This window comes from Nyctereutes procyonoides, unplaced genomic scaffold, assembly GCF_905146905.1.
Source record: "Nyctereutes procyonoides isolate TBG_1078 unplaced genomic scaffold, NYPRO_anot_genome, whole genome shotgun sequence".
Classification (NCBI taxonomy): domain Eukaryota; kingdom Metazoa; phylum Chordata; class Mammalia; order Carnivora; family Canidae; genus Nyctereutes; species Nyctereutes procyonoides.
In genome coordinates this window covers 6,480,307-6,494,515 of record NW_026575128.1, presented here as the reverse complement: position 1 = coordinate 6,494,515, position 14,209 = coordinate 6,480,307, and the positions used below count along the sequence as shown (strand labels likewise).

General features: G+C 42.8%; 1 protein-coding gene across 1 annotated transcript in view; it reads right to left on the bottom strand.

The window, feature by feature from the left end:
• The window catches only part of CLSPN (claspin), a 29,987-nt gene extending 16,071 nt beyond the window's left edge, over window positions 1-13,916 (bottom strand). Inside the window, exons 1-9 of the mRNA XM_055342150.1 lie at window positions 13,801-13,916; window positions 10,397-10,505; window positions 9,429-9,877; window positions 8,610-8,774; window positions 7,048-7,125; window positions 6,645-6,717; window positions 5,878-5,986; window positions 5,118-5,692; window positions 109-300 (exon numbers count right to left, since the gene is read on the bottom strand). Coding sequence (XP_055198125.1) covers window positions 109-300; window positions 5,118-5,692; window positions 5,878-5,986; window positions 6,645-6,717; window positions 7,048-7,125; window positions 8,610-8,774; window positions 9,429-9,877; window positions 10,397-10,505; window positions 13,801-13,824 — 1,774 coding nt within the window. The 5' untranslated portion in view covers window positions 13,825-13,916. The remainder of the gene's footprint in view (window positions 1-108; window positions 301-5,117; window positions 5,693-5,877; window positions 5,987-6,644; window positions 6,718-7,047; window positions 7,126-8,609; window positions 8,775-9,428; window positions 9,878-10,396; window positions 10,506-13,800) is intronic.
• Window positions 13,917-14,209: the final 293 nt, after the last annotated feature.

Sequence of the window (14,209 nt, the reverse complement as noted above, 5' to 3'; positions counted from 1 at the left end):
CCACTGAGCCACCCAGGGGTCCCCACTATAGTGTCTTCAGTAGCCACAAAGACCATCAGTGTACAAAGCATAAAGCAATCAAATAAACAAAAACATGAACCCAAATACCTGGCTTTGTGTGGCTTGTTCCATCCAGCTTCTCAGATGCCAAAGTCACAGGCACCACATCTGCCTTCAGCTCTTCCTTCCCATCAGTGCCCAAGCCTTTCACTATGATGTTCACATTCACCTTCTGACCAGCCCTGGGTTTGACTGCTGGATTCGCATGCTTCCAGAAACGCTGCTTCAAGGCTTCCAGTTCTAGATCCAAACACCAACCAGTATGTCAGTTTGCCACGCTTAAACTCTTTCCTTTAAGATTCCAGTTAAGACTCATAGGTTAAGTTTTTAAGATCAACAAAGTTGTAGGCGGAAAAAAACATCCAAAGACACCAAAAACTCCTTTGCTACTAACACCTCTGTCAAATTCATGTAAGTTAACCCAGACTAATGAAATGTTGCAACTGTTCTTCCTCAAAAATCATTTTAGGGTAGAAATTTATAACTGATGTTTCTAAATGTATGCAATTCTTTTTTTTTTTTTTTTAAAGACTTTTAAGGACAGCCTGGGTGGCTCAGCAGTTTAAGGGACGCCTTCAGCCCAGGGCCTGATCCTGGAGACCTGGGATTGAGTCCCACATCAGGCTCCCTGCGTGGAGCCTGCCTCTCCCTCTGCCTGTGTCTCTGCCTCTCTCTCTCTCTCTCTCTGTCTCTCATGAATGAATAAATGAATGAATGAATAAATAAATAAATCTTAAAAAAAAGACTTTTAATTATTTATTTGATATAGAGAGAGGGAGCGTGAGCACGCACAAGCAGTGGGGGAATGGCAGCCAGAGGGAGAGGGAGAAGCAGGCTTCCTGTAGAGCAGGGAGCTTGATGTGGGGCTCGATCCCAGGACTCCAAGATCATGATCTGAGCTGAAGGCAGATGCTTAACTGACTGAACCACCCCAAGCACCCTAAATGTATGCAATTCTTGAAAAAAAAATATTAAACTGGTAGGACCATTAATAATACCATAATTATTAATCATCCAATGGCTTAATTTTTCATAAGTTCCAGCCTTTTAAAAAAAATTCCCTATTCTGAACATTTCACTATTTATTAGCAATCTTACTAAACACAGGGAAGGTCAATTAAAAAAAAGGGGGGGGAGCAGCCCCGGTGGCGCAGCGGTTTAGCACCGCCTGCAGCCCAGGGCATGATCCTGGAGTCCCGGGATCGAGTCCCACGTCAGGCTCTCTGCATGGAGCCTGCTTCTCCCTCTACCTGTGTCTCTGCCTCTCTCTCTCTCTCTGCATCTCTATGAATAAATAAATAAAATCTTAAAAAAAAATTAAGAAAATATATATATCATATATAAAAAATGACAATTCATCCAGTGATGTAACCTAGCAACAGGACTAGAAAAGTCTGTTGGTGAGACTGTTAAACTTGTACAATCAATATAATCAGAAAGGAAATTCTATTTACAGGTGGCCTTTATACCACACTTATCTTACGGAGGGGACTATATATACTGGGAGCAGTAGGTTCAGTGGTCCAACGGCAATAGTGCCTCTCCTCACTTCCCCATTGCTGTAATAGCTCAGAATTTCTTTCTCCTTTCTCCCTCAGCTAGCTGCTATCTGGCACCATCACCTGCTGCCTCTGTGGGAGACATCATATCACTGGGGGCTGTTTTAAGAGAGCTGACAGTTACAAAGAGAAAAGATTCCTTTGGGGTCGAGGGATGCTGGATATTTTCACAAGCTTTCTCTTCTATATAAGATGTCCAGAACACTCCACGTTTGGTTCTTTTTCTAAAATGCACTCGAATTGTATTTTAGTGGTTTTACAGTTACCAGCTAGATGTGGTTCTTCCTTCCTTAAAAGGGAACAGAAGAAATGGAAGGAAACCTTTTCTTTCTGAGTTCCTAGTATAATCAAGTAGCAAAAATCCAGCTCCAAAGGATGATATGTTTACCTAACAAACAAAAGTGTAAGGAGAGAAGATGTGAGTTTGCACCCGCATGGTGGTTCAGTGAGGCTGGAAGCAATGGCGGGATGGAAGTGGAAAGCCAACAGAAATAGGCAGGTCGTTATTGGCACCAAAAGAATAAAACAAATGGATGTGGAGCAAGACTTGCTTGGGACCTAAAGTAATAATGAGGCAGAGGAGTTGCCTTCATTCTTCTAGAGAAAGCCAGGGTCCTTAGAGCTCTTCCTCTCCAACACATCAGGACACCTCCTTTCCTTGCCCCTTACTACATGACTCAACCATCTTCCTCCTTGCCCTAGAAATCCTGCTCAGGTTCCTCTCCGTCCACGAGTCTTTTTCCAGGATCCGTTCAGCTCCAGGATCCGAGCTGGGTCTCTGCTCCAGCTTAGGTTTCCACCAGCAGCATGAATCTAAAACTATGCTCATCCCCATTGTTCTTAGTCCAGAAAAACAGAGGAATTAAGGGCAGAGATGATCCTCTACACTATTGCAGGCAGCAGGAGTTACACATTTCTAGTACCCCGATGTTTAGATCTACACGCGTTTTCTCATGGAAACCCTACTCTATGTGAGGTTAAGGAAACTAAGCTGTTCGTACTACTTTTATTCTTAATTCCTTCCAATGTGTCCACCATACTTGCCACCAGATTGACCTCCCCAAAATGAGTATCTGATTGGGTCATTTCCTTTGCTAAAAGTTTTTCAGTGGCCCTCTACTAACAAAAGGCAAAAGTCCAAGCTCCCACCATGGCCTCAAAGCCCTGTATGATCTGGCCTCCAGTTACCCATCCTCAACGCCTTTGCAATCTTCACTCCAGCTCACCAGAACACCCTGTACTTTCTCTTGTCATTGTTGGATCTTTTGTGGGTCTCTTCCCTCCGCCAAGAATGCCCTCCCTCACTTCTCTGCCTTGGTATCTCTACTAGGCTTTCAGGACTCAGCTCTGGTATCAGTTCCTTTCGGAAATGTTCCTGACTCCCCAAGAGACATTCCAAGTGAGGTACCCTTCCTCCAGGATCAGAGAATACATGCATTTACTATCCAGTCGTGTAATGAATGCCCTGTTTGCCTGTCTGTCACTACTACCAGGCTTTAACTTCCTTGAGAGCAGGGACTATGTCTTGTATACAAAGCATCCGACACCATGCTAAATAAAGGTTTATTGCACAGATAAATAAAAGTTGATCCTAACTTCAGAAATATGGAACTGGCTGGTATGGAAATCCAACTTTGATGTCAAATACTATTTCTGAAGGAAAACATATTCTGACCTAAAAATAAATGCCTACTATGTGCCAGGCACTGTGCTAGTTCCCTATATAAGCCAAGTAATGTTGGAAAAATTACCCAGCCTCTCCAAGTCTCCGTCTCTTCACCGCAAAATAATACCTGGGGCTACGAGAATTAATAACAATAATAGAGAATCTATCAGTGTCTAATGTAGTAGGTACTCATGAAAAAGTTTTCTTCCCTTTCCTGTCTCAGTCCAGAACTGTTTAGAGAGCTTCAAGTCCCAAATAAAAAAAAAATCTCACAGTGTCTAGTATTGTTAAGTACTCAAGAAATGTTGCTTCCCCCTCTCTTACTCTGGAGCTGTTTAGATAACTCCCACACCACAAAACTTTCCCTCCATATTCCAGGCAACAGCTTATTTCCCTGCTTCTCTGCTAATGGAGCTATGTTAGTTCTGTTACACAAACCTTTCACTCCACGTCCTGCTCTGGTTAAAATGACTCACACATCCTCCCAATATGCACCATGCAGAGCTCTTCTTGTCCCTTCCAAGAGTGTCCTTCTCTCCACTTCCAAAAAGCCCACTCATTCAATCAACAGAATCTCTGGGCATAATTTACACACCAGATACTGTCGATGACAGAGCACCTGCCAACCATAAGCTGTTATGGTTATGATGTAAATAATTTCACTAATAATAGAAGTAGGAGCCACTATTTGAGTGCTTCTTTATGCATTTCTATGCCTTATTTCAACAAATCTTCACTATATATAGTCCTGTGAACTGGATTTTCTTTTTTCTTTCTTTCTTTTTTCCTTAAGTTGCCTCAGAAAGGTCAAATGGCACACTCAAGGTTAAACAATGAATAGCACAGTCTAGATTCAAACGTTGGTCTTGCTACAGAGTCTAAGCTCTTATCACGCCATATGGCCTCAATGCAGAGGAGGGAACACCCAATTCCGCCTACTAATCAGGAAGTCTACCTAATATGGTAATATTTAAACTCTGTCTTAAAAAAAAATAAAAAATAAACTCTGTCTTGAAGGAGCATTTATTCATTCACTCATCCAATATAAACGCCTATAATATGTCATCCACTATGGAAGCACTGGTGATAGAGTAAGGAACAAGCTAGAAGATCCCTATTCAAAGTATAAAAGGAAAGGCAGTGAACAAGTAATTACACCCACCTACTCTTCAAGCCTTCTTCTTACCCACCTATTGGAAGAAACTAATCCTTCCTCTAAACTGCCCCAGCACTTTATTCTAAATGTTTCTTTTGGCAAAGACTACTTTTCCCTTTTGTTCATTTAATTTTTTCAATTATCAGTGACACATGTTCATTATAGATGTCACTTTCCACCTTCTTTCTGGTATTACTGTTACTTGCATACTTATCTCCTGTACGAGAGTGTAAGTAGCTTAAATGTACAATAAATGTCAGATTTCTCTTGGTATGCCCTACAACACCTTGCATGTCATGGATAATTTAATATTTGTTAAATAGTAGGGGAAAAAATAAGCTTTTTGCAAACAATTTACCAAACTAAAAGGTCTCCCTTTAATGGTGAAAACAATGAATAATGCTTTTTTGAATGTCATGCCATAACACAACAGCCAATGCATCTCTTTTGTGTACTAACCTATCAACAAGCTTCCTGTTTTAAACAAGGTTGAGAACATTCTGATGGCCTGCCAGATTTATCTAAATAGAATTTTACCAATATCTGGTACAACTACAGCATAAGATCACGTGTGGTTATCATTTCCTCCTGCGTTCCCTAGACTCCACAGGAGCAAATACTAGAAAGCTGCCAGAATAAATTACTCTGGAGGCTCCCCCACAATTCAAAGGATTACCTCTGTTGGTTTCAGGTTCTTCAAGTATCACAAAGGAATCTTCATCAGCACCCAGCCGAGGTTTAATGGAAACATCTACTCCCAGTTGCTTAAGTCTATCCAGCGTGAACCTCCTCACTTTTTCAGGTTGCATAATTATGGATTTAGTTTGCTGCCTGGGCTCTTCCACCTTCTCATCTGCTTCTTCTGTTTTCTTCAGGCCTTCTCCCTCCAGAGAATGAGGTTCAGGTGCCACAAGTCCTCCGGCCTGATACTCTTCATTGTCCTCATTCCCGAGGGAGCTGGATTCCTGCTGAGCCACGTAGCTGTCCTCAGGTGAAGGTCTGTCGTCACTCTGCTTCTGTTTCTCCTGAATTTCTTGCTCTTCACTTCCCATCACATCCTTACTGCAAGACTCCTCTGATCCAGTAGTAATCTGGGCTTCATTTGAAGCTGCAGGGAGTGCATTAATGTCCATTTCATATCCCGCACCTGTTGTCTGCTCAGAATCTTTGCTTTGGTGGTCATTATTCTTCTCACTTGTATTTGCGGCATCTATGGATTCTTTGTGATGGCCTGACTGATACTTAGATGACCTAGAGAAGAGAAAATGAGCTGACGTTGAAAATTATCCTAAGTGGGAAACTCTCATCTCAGTATATATAATGATATTCAGCTAAATCAGTTTGAGGAGTGAGGAATCTGAACTTTTTACACCAGATGTTTGTTACAAAACTGAGTATTTGCAAAAATTATAATCACAAGGAAAGAGAGTTCTTACTTCAGTAGTGCCATGGCATTCCCCTGGCAAGTGGGTCGGGGTTTACGTTTGAAGAAATCATGAATGGTTTTATTCTCAGGCATATGATATGGAAGATTAAGTGCAGACTCTATAAAATCAAACAAAAGAAGCAAATACATTTACTGTATATTCTGAAATGTCACTTCATATCCAGTTAACTTAACAGTACAGTGAAAGCCATCACCAGAAATAGAAAACAATCCTGGCTTTAATAAAGACAGGGTTTTTTTTTTTTTTAAGATTTTATTTATTTATTCATGAGACACACACACACACACACACGGGGGGGGGGGGGCAGAGACACAGGCAGAAGGAGAAGCAGGCTCCATGCAGGGAGCCCGACATGGGACTCGATCCCGGGTCTCCAGGATCATGCCCTGGGCCAAAGGCAGGCGCCAAACCACTGAGCCACCAGGGCTGCCCTAATAAAGACAGGATCTAAGTACAAAAGAATTCCCTGAAGACCGGTGGCTTTTAAATCTGGTTGTGAAATCAAACTGATCGTGGGTGGCTCACTTGGTTAAGCATCTACCTTGGGCTCAGGTCATGATCTCAGGGTCCTGGGATCAAGCCCTGTGTTGGGCTCCCTGTTCAGTGGAGAGTCTGCTTCTCCCTCCACCCCAACTCTGCCATTTGTGCACTCGCGCTCTAACAAAATCTTTAAAAAAATATTTTACCACGGCCAAGTTGAGCCTACAAAGAAATATTGTGATTTGCCTCAAAGTTACTGTACTGGCTTACGTTACCTCGAATAAGGCGCTGAGTCTCACTATGCAGTTTTTTTAATGCTTCCTTACTTAATCGGGCTGCCTTCCTTTCCTTAAAGAAAACAAAAAATGAGACTACATTAATGCTATTATTCAGAAAGATATTCATCCTTCAAGAGTTTGCCCTTTCCAAGAAAAAGGATGGAGAGGGAAAAGCAAGCGCTAATAGATTCAGTACAATATAAACTCAAAGATATCATTTATTTGTAGATCACATAGAATTAATTCAATACAGTCCATATTTGTGTCCCTACCATGTACAAAGCAATATCTTGGGCACCAGGAAACTGTGACAGATTTGATAAAATATTTATCCCTCAGAAATTCACCATCTCCTGGAGAAAGAAAATCAACATGACAATTGTACAGAGCTCTATCTCACCTTCCTTATGGTGCCTTTGGATAGCTCAGTCTCTTCTTCAAATGGATAGACTCCACTCTCCAAAGACAGTTCCTTTTCCTAAAAGAGAAGATTACAAGCTAAAAAATATGGACAAAAATTAAACCTAAGGGGCACCTGGGTGGCTCAGTCGGTTAAGCGACCAAGTCATGATTTTAGCTCAGGTCATGATCTCGTGGGTTATGGGATTCAGCCTTTGTGGGGCTCTGTGTTGAGCACGGAGTCTGCTTGGCATTCTCTCTCTCTCCCCTGTCTCTCTCCCTACTCGCTTGCTCTCTCAAGGAAATAAATCTTTAAAAACATTAAAAAAAATTAAGCTGAAATAAGAGGAAATTGCCTACTCAAAAGATTGCTTTTGTATCCCAACATCACATCATGCTACATTAATAACAAATCAATAATTATTAAATAGAAAGTTTTAAACATATAGCATCCCGGGTTACCTGGCTCAGTGGTTGAGCATCTGCCATTAGCTCAGGTTGTGATCCTGAGGTCCTGGGATCGAGTCCCACATCAGGCTCTCCACAGGGAGCCTGCTTCTCCCTCTGCCTGTGTCTCTGCCTCTCTCGAGACATATTTAAAAATATTCATGCATTCATTCATTCATTTATTTATTTATTTTAGACAGAGAGAGAGAGAGAGAGAGAGAGAGAGAGAGAGGCAGAGACACAAGCAGAGGGAGAAGCAGGCTCCATGCCGGGAGCCCGATGTGGGAATCGATCCCAGGTCTCCAGGATAGCGCCCTGGGCCAAAGGCAGGCGCCAAACCGCTGAGTCACCCAGGGATCCCCATATTTAAAAATCTTTAAAAAAATAAACATATAGCAGCCCTATAAAGCTTAGAAAAAACTTTGCTGCCTCAAATGGAGCTTGAGCTCTCATTTCTTACACTCCTTTATTATCTTTCCCAATAACTCCCAGGGAGCTAAATATAATCTTAGCAAGAATAATTGTACTTCCAAACACTCAGGACAATGATGTTTCACTACTGATACCTTCCCAGAAACACTTTTTTTTTTTAAGATTTTATTTCTTTATTTGAGCACACGAGAGAGAACATGTGTGCACAAGCAAGGGGAGAGGCAGAGAGAAAGGGAGAAGCAGACTCCCCACTGAGCAAGGAGGACCATGTGGGACTGGATCCCAGGACCCTGAGATGATGACCTAAGCCAAAGGCAGGCAGTTAACCGACTGAACCACCCAGACGCCGCACCAGAAACACTTTAGGTTCATTTTTTAGAGGCCACAGGATAATAAAACTTATATCTCTGCCCCATTCATACCTGTTTCTTATACAATATACAGGCTCACTTTTTTCCCCCTGACATTCCTTTGAGGGTAGTCAAAATACTAGCTTCCACACAAGTTAGCATGTCTGTCACTTGTACTGCCTGATTCCAAAATTAACAGCCAGAAAACTTAAATCAATTGCCACATGTTTTTCTTCAGTTAAAAAAAAAAAAAAAAACTTCCAACAGTAAATCAGAAAATAAAGCAAAGGTTAGAAGCAGTGGGTTAGCTCTTACGCAATCATCTTTTACTTGCCTTGTGCTTTTTTACTTTGTTTTTCACAGCTGCCCTTATCGATTCCAAAGACTCTTCGTCCTCCAATGCAGAGTTAGTTTCCTCCTCCTCCAACCCAGTTTCAAAAAGGTCTTTATCCACGAGAAGACAGCCACTATCATTAAATGGCTGTTTCACATCATCTTCCTGGATAACGCATAAAGAAAAAAGCTAAATCCAATCACTCAAACTCCAATATTCCACAATAGAATAAGCTAATTTGGATCAGGCAAAGAAAAGCCCATAGTACATCAATTGACAAATATATGGCATTTTGCTTTTTATTTATTTTATTATTATTTTTTAATATATGGCATTTTAGAACAGTCTCCTGGGCCCCTACCCTCAGTCATCCTTTGAGGTCTATGCTGTGATTTTACTGCCCAAAACCAACTTAATAAACAGCATATATATTTTTTGCAAAATCAATTAAATACTTATTAAGCAACTACTTTATAAAACTTGAAGATGGTTTCTCTAGTCAGCAAACCAGACTTGACGTATGGATACCTAAAAAATTCTCCTCTGAAAGTTAATTTTCATCAAATCAGAAGCAACAGTTATTCCATACACTTGCAAAGAAAATCAGAAATCTACTTTATTTGGAAGTGTCCCCTATTTATCTAAAATGGAGAATGAGACCAGCAAATTTTAAATTCCATTATCTCAATACTTGCAACGCAAAACAATCAACTCGAAGCTATATTCTGGGTGCAGAAACCTCAAGAACTAAAAGCAACTTGCTCTAAGATGTTAAGTTCATACACCTTAGAAAGAACAAATTTGTTCTTTTAAACATACCTCACTTTTCGTTTCCTTCTTTTTTAGCCGCCTGATTTTTTCCATCTTTTTTTCCTCTTTCTCAAGTCTTCTCTTTGATTTTACTTTTGCTTTTCCTTCAATTCCTTCCTTATCACGTTTGGGTTTTTTGGAAATCTTTCTGTCGACTGTGAAGTCCACAGAGTTTTCAGATTGGAGACTCCGCTCTAAGCAAGGCATCACCTGGGTTTCAAGATTTTCCTGATACAAAGACTCCTCGATGTCACTTTCAGCACTGTCTGCCAGAGTTTTGTAAATCCTTCTGACTTTTCCATTTTTTCCGGCATATAAATTCTCTTTATTTTCCTCCTCAACACTGTCATAGAGAGTTTGCTCTGGGGAGGCATTTGTGTCCTCTCTCTCAGAATCACTGTCTTGTAGCACCTTCTTGCTTTTCAATTTCTTACTCGTGAATATCTCTTCATCTGAATCTGGAGAAAACAATTTTTTTTAGAGGTCTACTGTCATTCGGCCCTCCTCCTAGTCCCACTGCTCTTCAAAAATATCCAATTATCCAAGTGCTATGTCACCTTGTGAAATTATGTAACTACCACTAAGAACTGATTGTAGCAAAGCAAATCTAAAAATAGGTTTTGAAAAACATTTTCCCTGGAAAAATGTCTCTTACTGAGAAATGTAATTATATATATTTACAAAGTGTAAAGTTGTTCTAATTCTTCTGGCAGATGTTAAAAATCCTTTTATTAAAGGATGAATGCATGCAACAAGGCAATGTGGTAGCTTCTAGACATTTTATACATTTAATAACATAATAGAAATAGCTAATGTCAAAAGGCTACAAGCACTATTATTTTGTTTATATAATAAATAAGACAAATAATACAGTTAAGAATAATTTAACGAAACAAAAGGATAATGAAATTAATCCAGTCCACTTACAACCCAAGCTCCTACATTCTATTCTTAAAAATAAAATCACTATTACAAACCTCCATCACTCAAGGGCACAATTGTTTCACAGCTGCCTTGTCCACTGTCTGAAGGACTATTGGCTCCTTCCTGTGAAATGAGCTTTGGATCACTGATTTCTAGGTGAACCTAGAAAATGAGAACACACTTTGCATTAACCAGCTGATGACAAAAAGCTCTAAATATCTAATGATTCACAAATCATCATAGGACCATAAGACTCAAGTAAGGAAAACACCAATACAATGGTTCAAAGAAGGGATGACATTAAGAATTACTGCACAAGGGGTGTCTGGCTGGTTTGGTTCGGTTGAACATAGGACTCTCGATCTTGGAATTGTGGGTTCAATCCCCAGGATGAGTGTAGAGATTACTTAAAAATAAAACCTTAGGGGCAGCCTGGGTGGCTCAGTGGTTTAGAGCCACCTTCAGCCCAGGGCGTGACCCCGGAGACCCAGGATCGAGTCCCTGGGCCCTGCATGGAGCCTGCTTCTCCCTCTGCCTGTATCTCTGCGTCTCTATGATAAATAAATAAAATCTTTTAAAAAAAATAAAATAAGGGGATCCCTGGGTGTCTCAGCGGTTTGGCGCCTGCCTTCAGCCCAGGGCATGATCCTGGAGTCCCGGGATCAAGGCCCATGTCAGGCTCCCTGCACGGAGCCTGCTTCTCCCTCTGCTTGTGTCTCTGCCTCTCTCTCTCTGTGTCTCTCATGAATGAATGAATGAATGAATGAATGAATTGAATGAATGAATCTTTAAAATAAATAAATAAATAAATAAATAAATAAATAAATAAATAAAAATATTAAAAAAAAGGAATTATTGAACAAAAAAATTCATTATTCATCTTTGAAGAGTGCTACAGAATCAATGCTTTGAGTAAGGTACATAAACCAAAAGAATTAAGCATTTATTACACATTTTTTGTTTGAAATGTTTCTCAATATATCCAAATGACATGTTAAATAACATCACAGAGATGCAATCCAGATGTGAAAAACTCTGTAGTACAAACTGTGGATGTCCTTAACAGTAAACTGCAAGAAAAAAAGACAAATGGGGAGATCTATATGGAGTTAAGATACACACATCAACAATTACAATATGCAGACTTTGGGGATCCCTGGGTGGCGCAGCGGTTTGGCGCCTGCCTTTGGCCCAGGGCGCGATCCTGGAGACCCAGGATCGAATCCCACGTCGGGCTCCCGGTGCATGGAGCCTGCTTCTCCCTCTGCCTATGTCTCTGCCTCTCTCTCTCTCTCTCTGTGTGTAACTATAATAAATAAAAATTTAAAAAAATATATGCAACTTTGGATCCTGATTCAAGTAAACTGAAAGTATAAGTATATGTGACTCAAAGAAATCTGAACACTAACTAGATATTTAGTATTAAACAATTGTGAATTTTTTAGATGTAGTAATAATATTTGTGGTTATCTGTTTTGGGAAGTCCTTTATCGTAGAGATTAATAATGAAATATTTGTGGATGAAATGAGGTCTGAAATATGCTTCCAAATAATCCAATGAGGGGGAAAGTGGGTGAGACTATAAATGAAACAAAACTGGCATGATTTTGTAACTTGAAGTTAGGTGATAGGTTCTTTTTACCAACTTTGCTGTGTTCATGTAGGTTTCAAATTTCCCAAATAAAACCATTTTAAAAGTCACAAATAAAAAACGTGAGCAGGACGGTGTTAGGTGACTTGACTAGTTAGCGACCAGGCTGACCCTAGAGGCCAGATCTCCTACATCCTTGGCTTTCTTTTTTTTTTTTTTTTTTTAAGATTTTATTTATTTATTCATGAGAGACAGAGAGAGACAGAGAGAGACAGAGAGAGAGAGAGAGAGAGAGAGAGAGAGAGAGGCAGAGATACAGGCAGAGAGAGAAGCAGGCTCCATGCAGGGAGCCTGACGTGGGACTCGATCCCAGGTCTCCAGGGTCTTGCCCTAGGCTGAAGGTGGGCGCTAAACCCCTGAGCCACCGAGGCTGCCCATCCTTGGCTTTCTTAGGGCTCTGAATCCAATTAAGGGGGGTGAGGAGGGTGTGCATGTGTGTAAATATTAACATCTGTACTGTAGCCGGGCACTTCCCACCTTAATGATTTCTCAAACAACTATTAAATTGATTTAAATGTTTGGTACAGTTATTTGAATAATAACCAGGGTAACAGGCACTGAGGAGCCCCTGAGGATCATCACGCATGTGCTGATGGTTCTCCCAACAACCTAAACAGTTAAGATTCTTTGTGGGTGCAGAAACTGAGTTTGGGGAACCACATAACTCAGCACATGGTGATGCTCCTCATCATCGAATTCCGGGCAGTTTGTACCAATATCAGCAACAGCCACCGCCAGGAACACGGTGAGGACAAAGTCCAGTCTCAAAACCTCGGTCATCAAGATTAATACCTTAGTGCAATGTTTTTGTCTTTACTTATTTATTTTACAATACTTTTTTCTAAAAATAAATGGAACTGGCAAGCTATGGCTCACGAGGTCAGCCAACCACTTTTGCTAATAAATTTTTTTTTTTGCTAATAAAATTTTTATTGAAACCAGGGCCAGGATTTAGGGGGAGGTGCAGAGGTGCAGAAGCGCAAGCGCAGGCAGGGGCTGGCTTGCTTGCTTGCTGTATCTAAGATTTTAAAATACTGCATTAGGGATCCCTGGGTGGCGCACGGTTTGGCGCCTGCCTTTGGCCCAGGGCGCGATCCTGGAGACCCGGGATCGAATCCCAGGTCGGGCTCTCGGTGCATGGAGCCTGCTTCTCCCTCCGCCTGTGTCTCTGCCTCTCTCTCTCTCTCTGTGACTATCATAAATAACTAAAAAATAAAATAAAATAAAATAAAATAAAATAAAATAAAATAAAATAAAATAAAACACTGGATTAAAACATTATCTCGATTACGGAGTTTTGGGTAGCCCTCTTAAAGGTGCCCCCAAGGCTGGTGCCTCCCCTGGTCGCGGCCACAGGACCTCAGAGCCCCCGCGCAGACCCCGCCTCCCGGAGGCCACGCCTCCCACTTCCGGGGAACCGCCACCCCGCCCAGCAGCCCAGGTGCTTCTGCGCCTGCGCTGTCCTCTGTTGGGGGAGGGGAGCCAGACGAGGAAGAGCCCCCGCGGCAGGAAACGCGCCGCAGGGGCGGCCGGGCGGGCGGAGGAGCTGCGGGGAGGCTGGCTGCGCGCGCCGCAGGAGTCAGGAGCGACGCGGCCAGCCCGGCGCCCAGCGGGAGCGGAGAGCCGCGAGCCCGCGGGGCCGTGGGAGCCTCCCAGCAGCCTGAGCGCGCGCCGCCGCGGGGCACGCCGGGAGCTGTAGTCCTCTCCGCCTCCGCGCCCCGCTCGGGCCGGCTCGACCCTTCCCCATCCACGCCCCTGGGCGCCGGGCCTCGGCAGCCGCGGACGGCGGCCTGTGCACTAACTCACCTCAGAAACCACTTCGCCGGGCATGACTCCGGCCTCTCCCTCGCTTGGCTGTGATAGGGCAGGTCTCGCGTTCCTGTAGCGCGGGCGCAGCGGCTCCCGCGGTCTCCAGTCCCGCAACGCTGTTCGAGCTTTCGCGCCCAGCCAGCGCGGAGGCCCCGCCCCAACGACCTGCACCAATCCGGAAGCGGCTTTCTGCGCGAGGCCACGCCCCCGCTCTGTCCTACCAATCAGGAAGCGGCGCCGGCCAGACTCGCAAATAGAACCCGGGTCGGCTTGGCGGGTCCCGGCTGCTCCAGTCCCTCCGAGCTCAGGGCGGCCGGTACCCCGTCTGCGGGACGGTCGGGCCCTCTGGCCTTGCAAGGCCCTACCTGGGGAGCGGTGGCTTTGACCTTTGGCCCTTGCTGCAGCG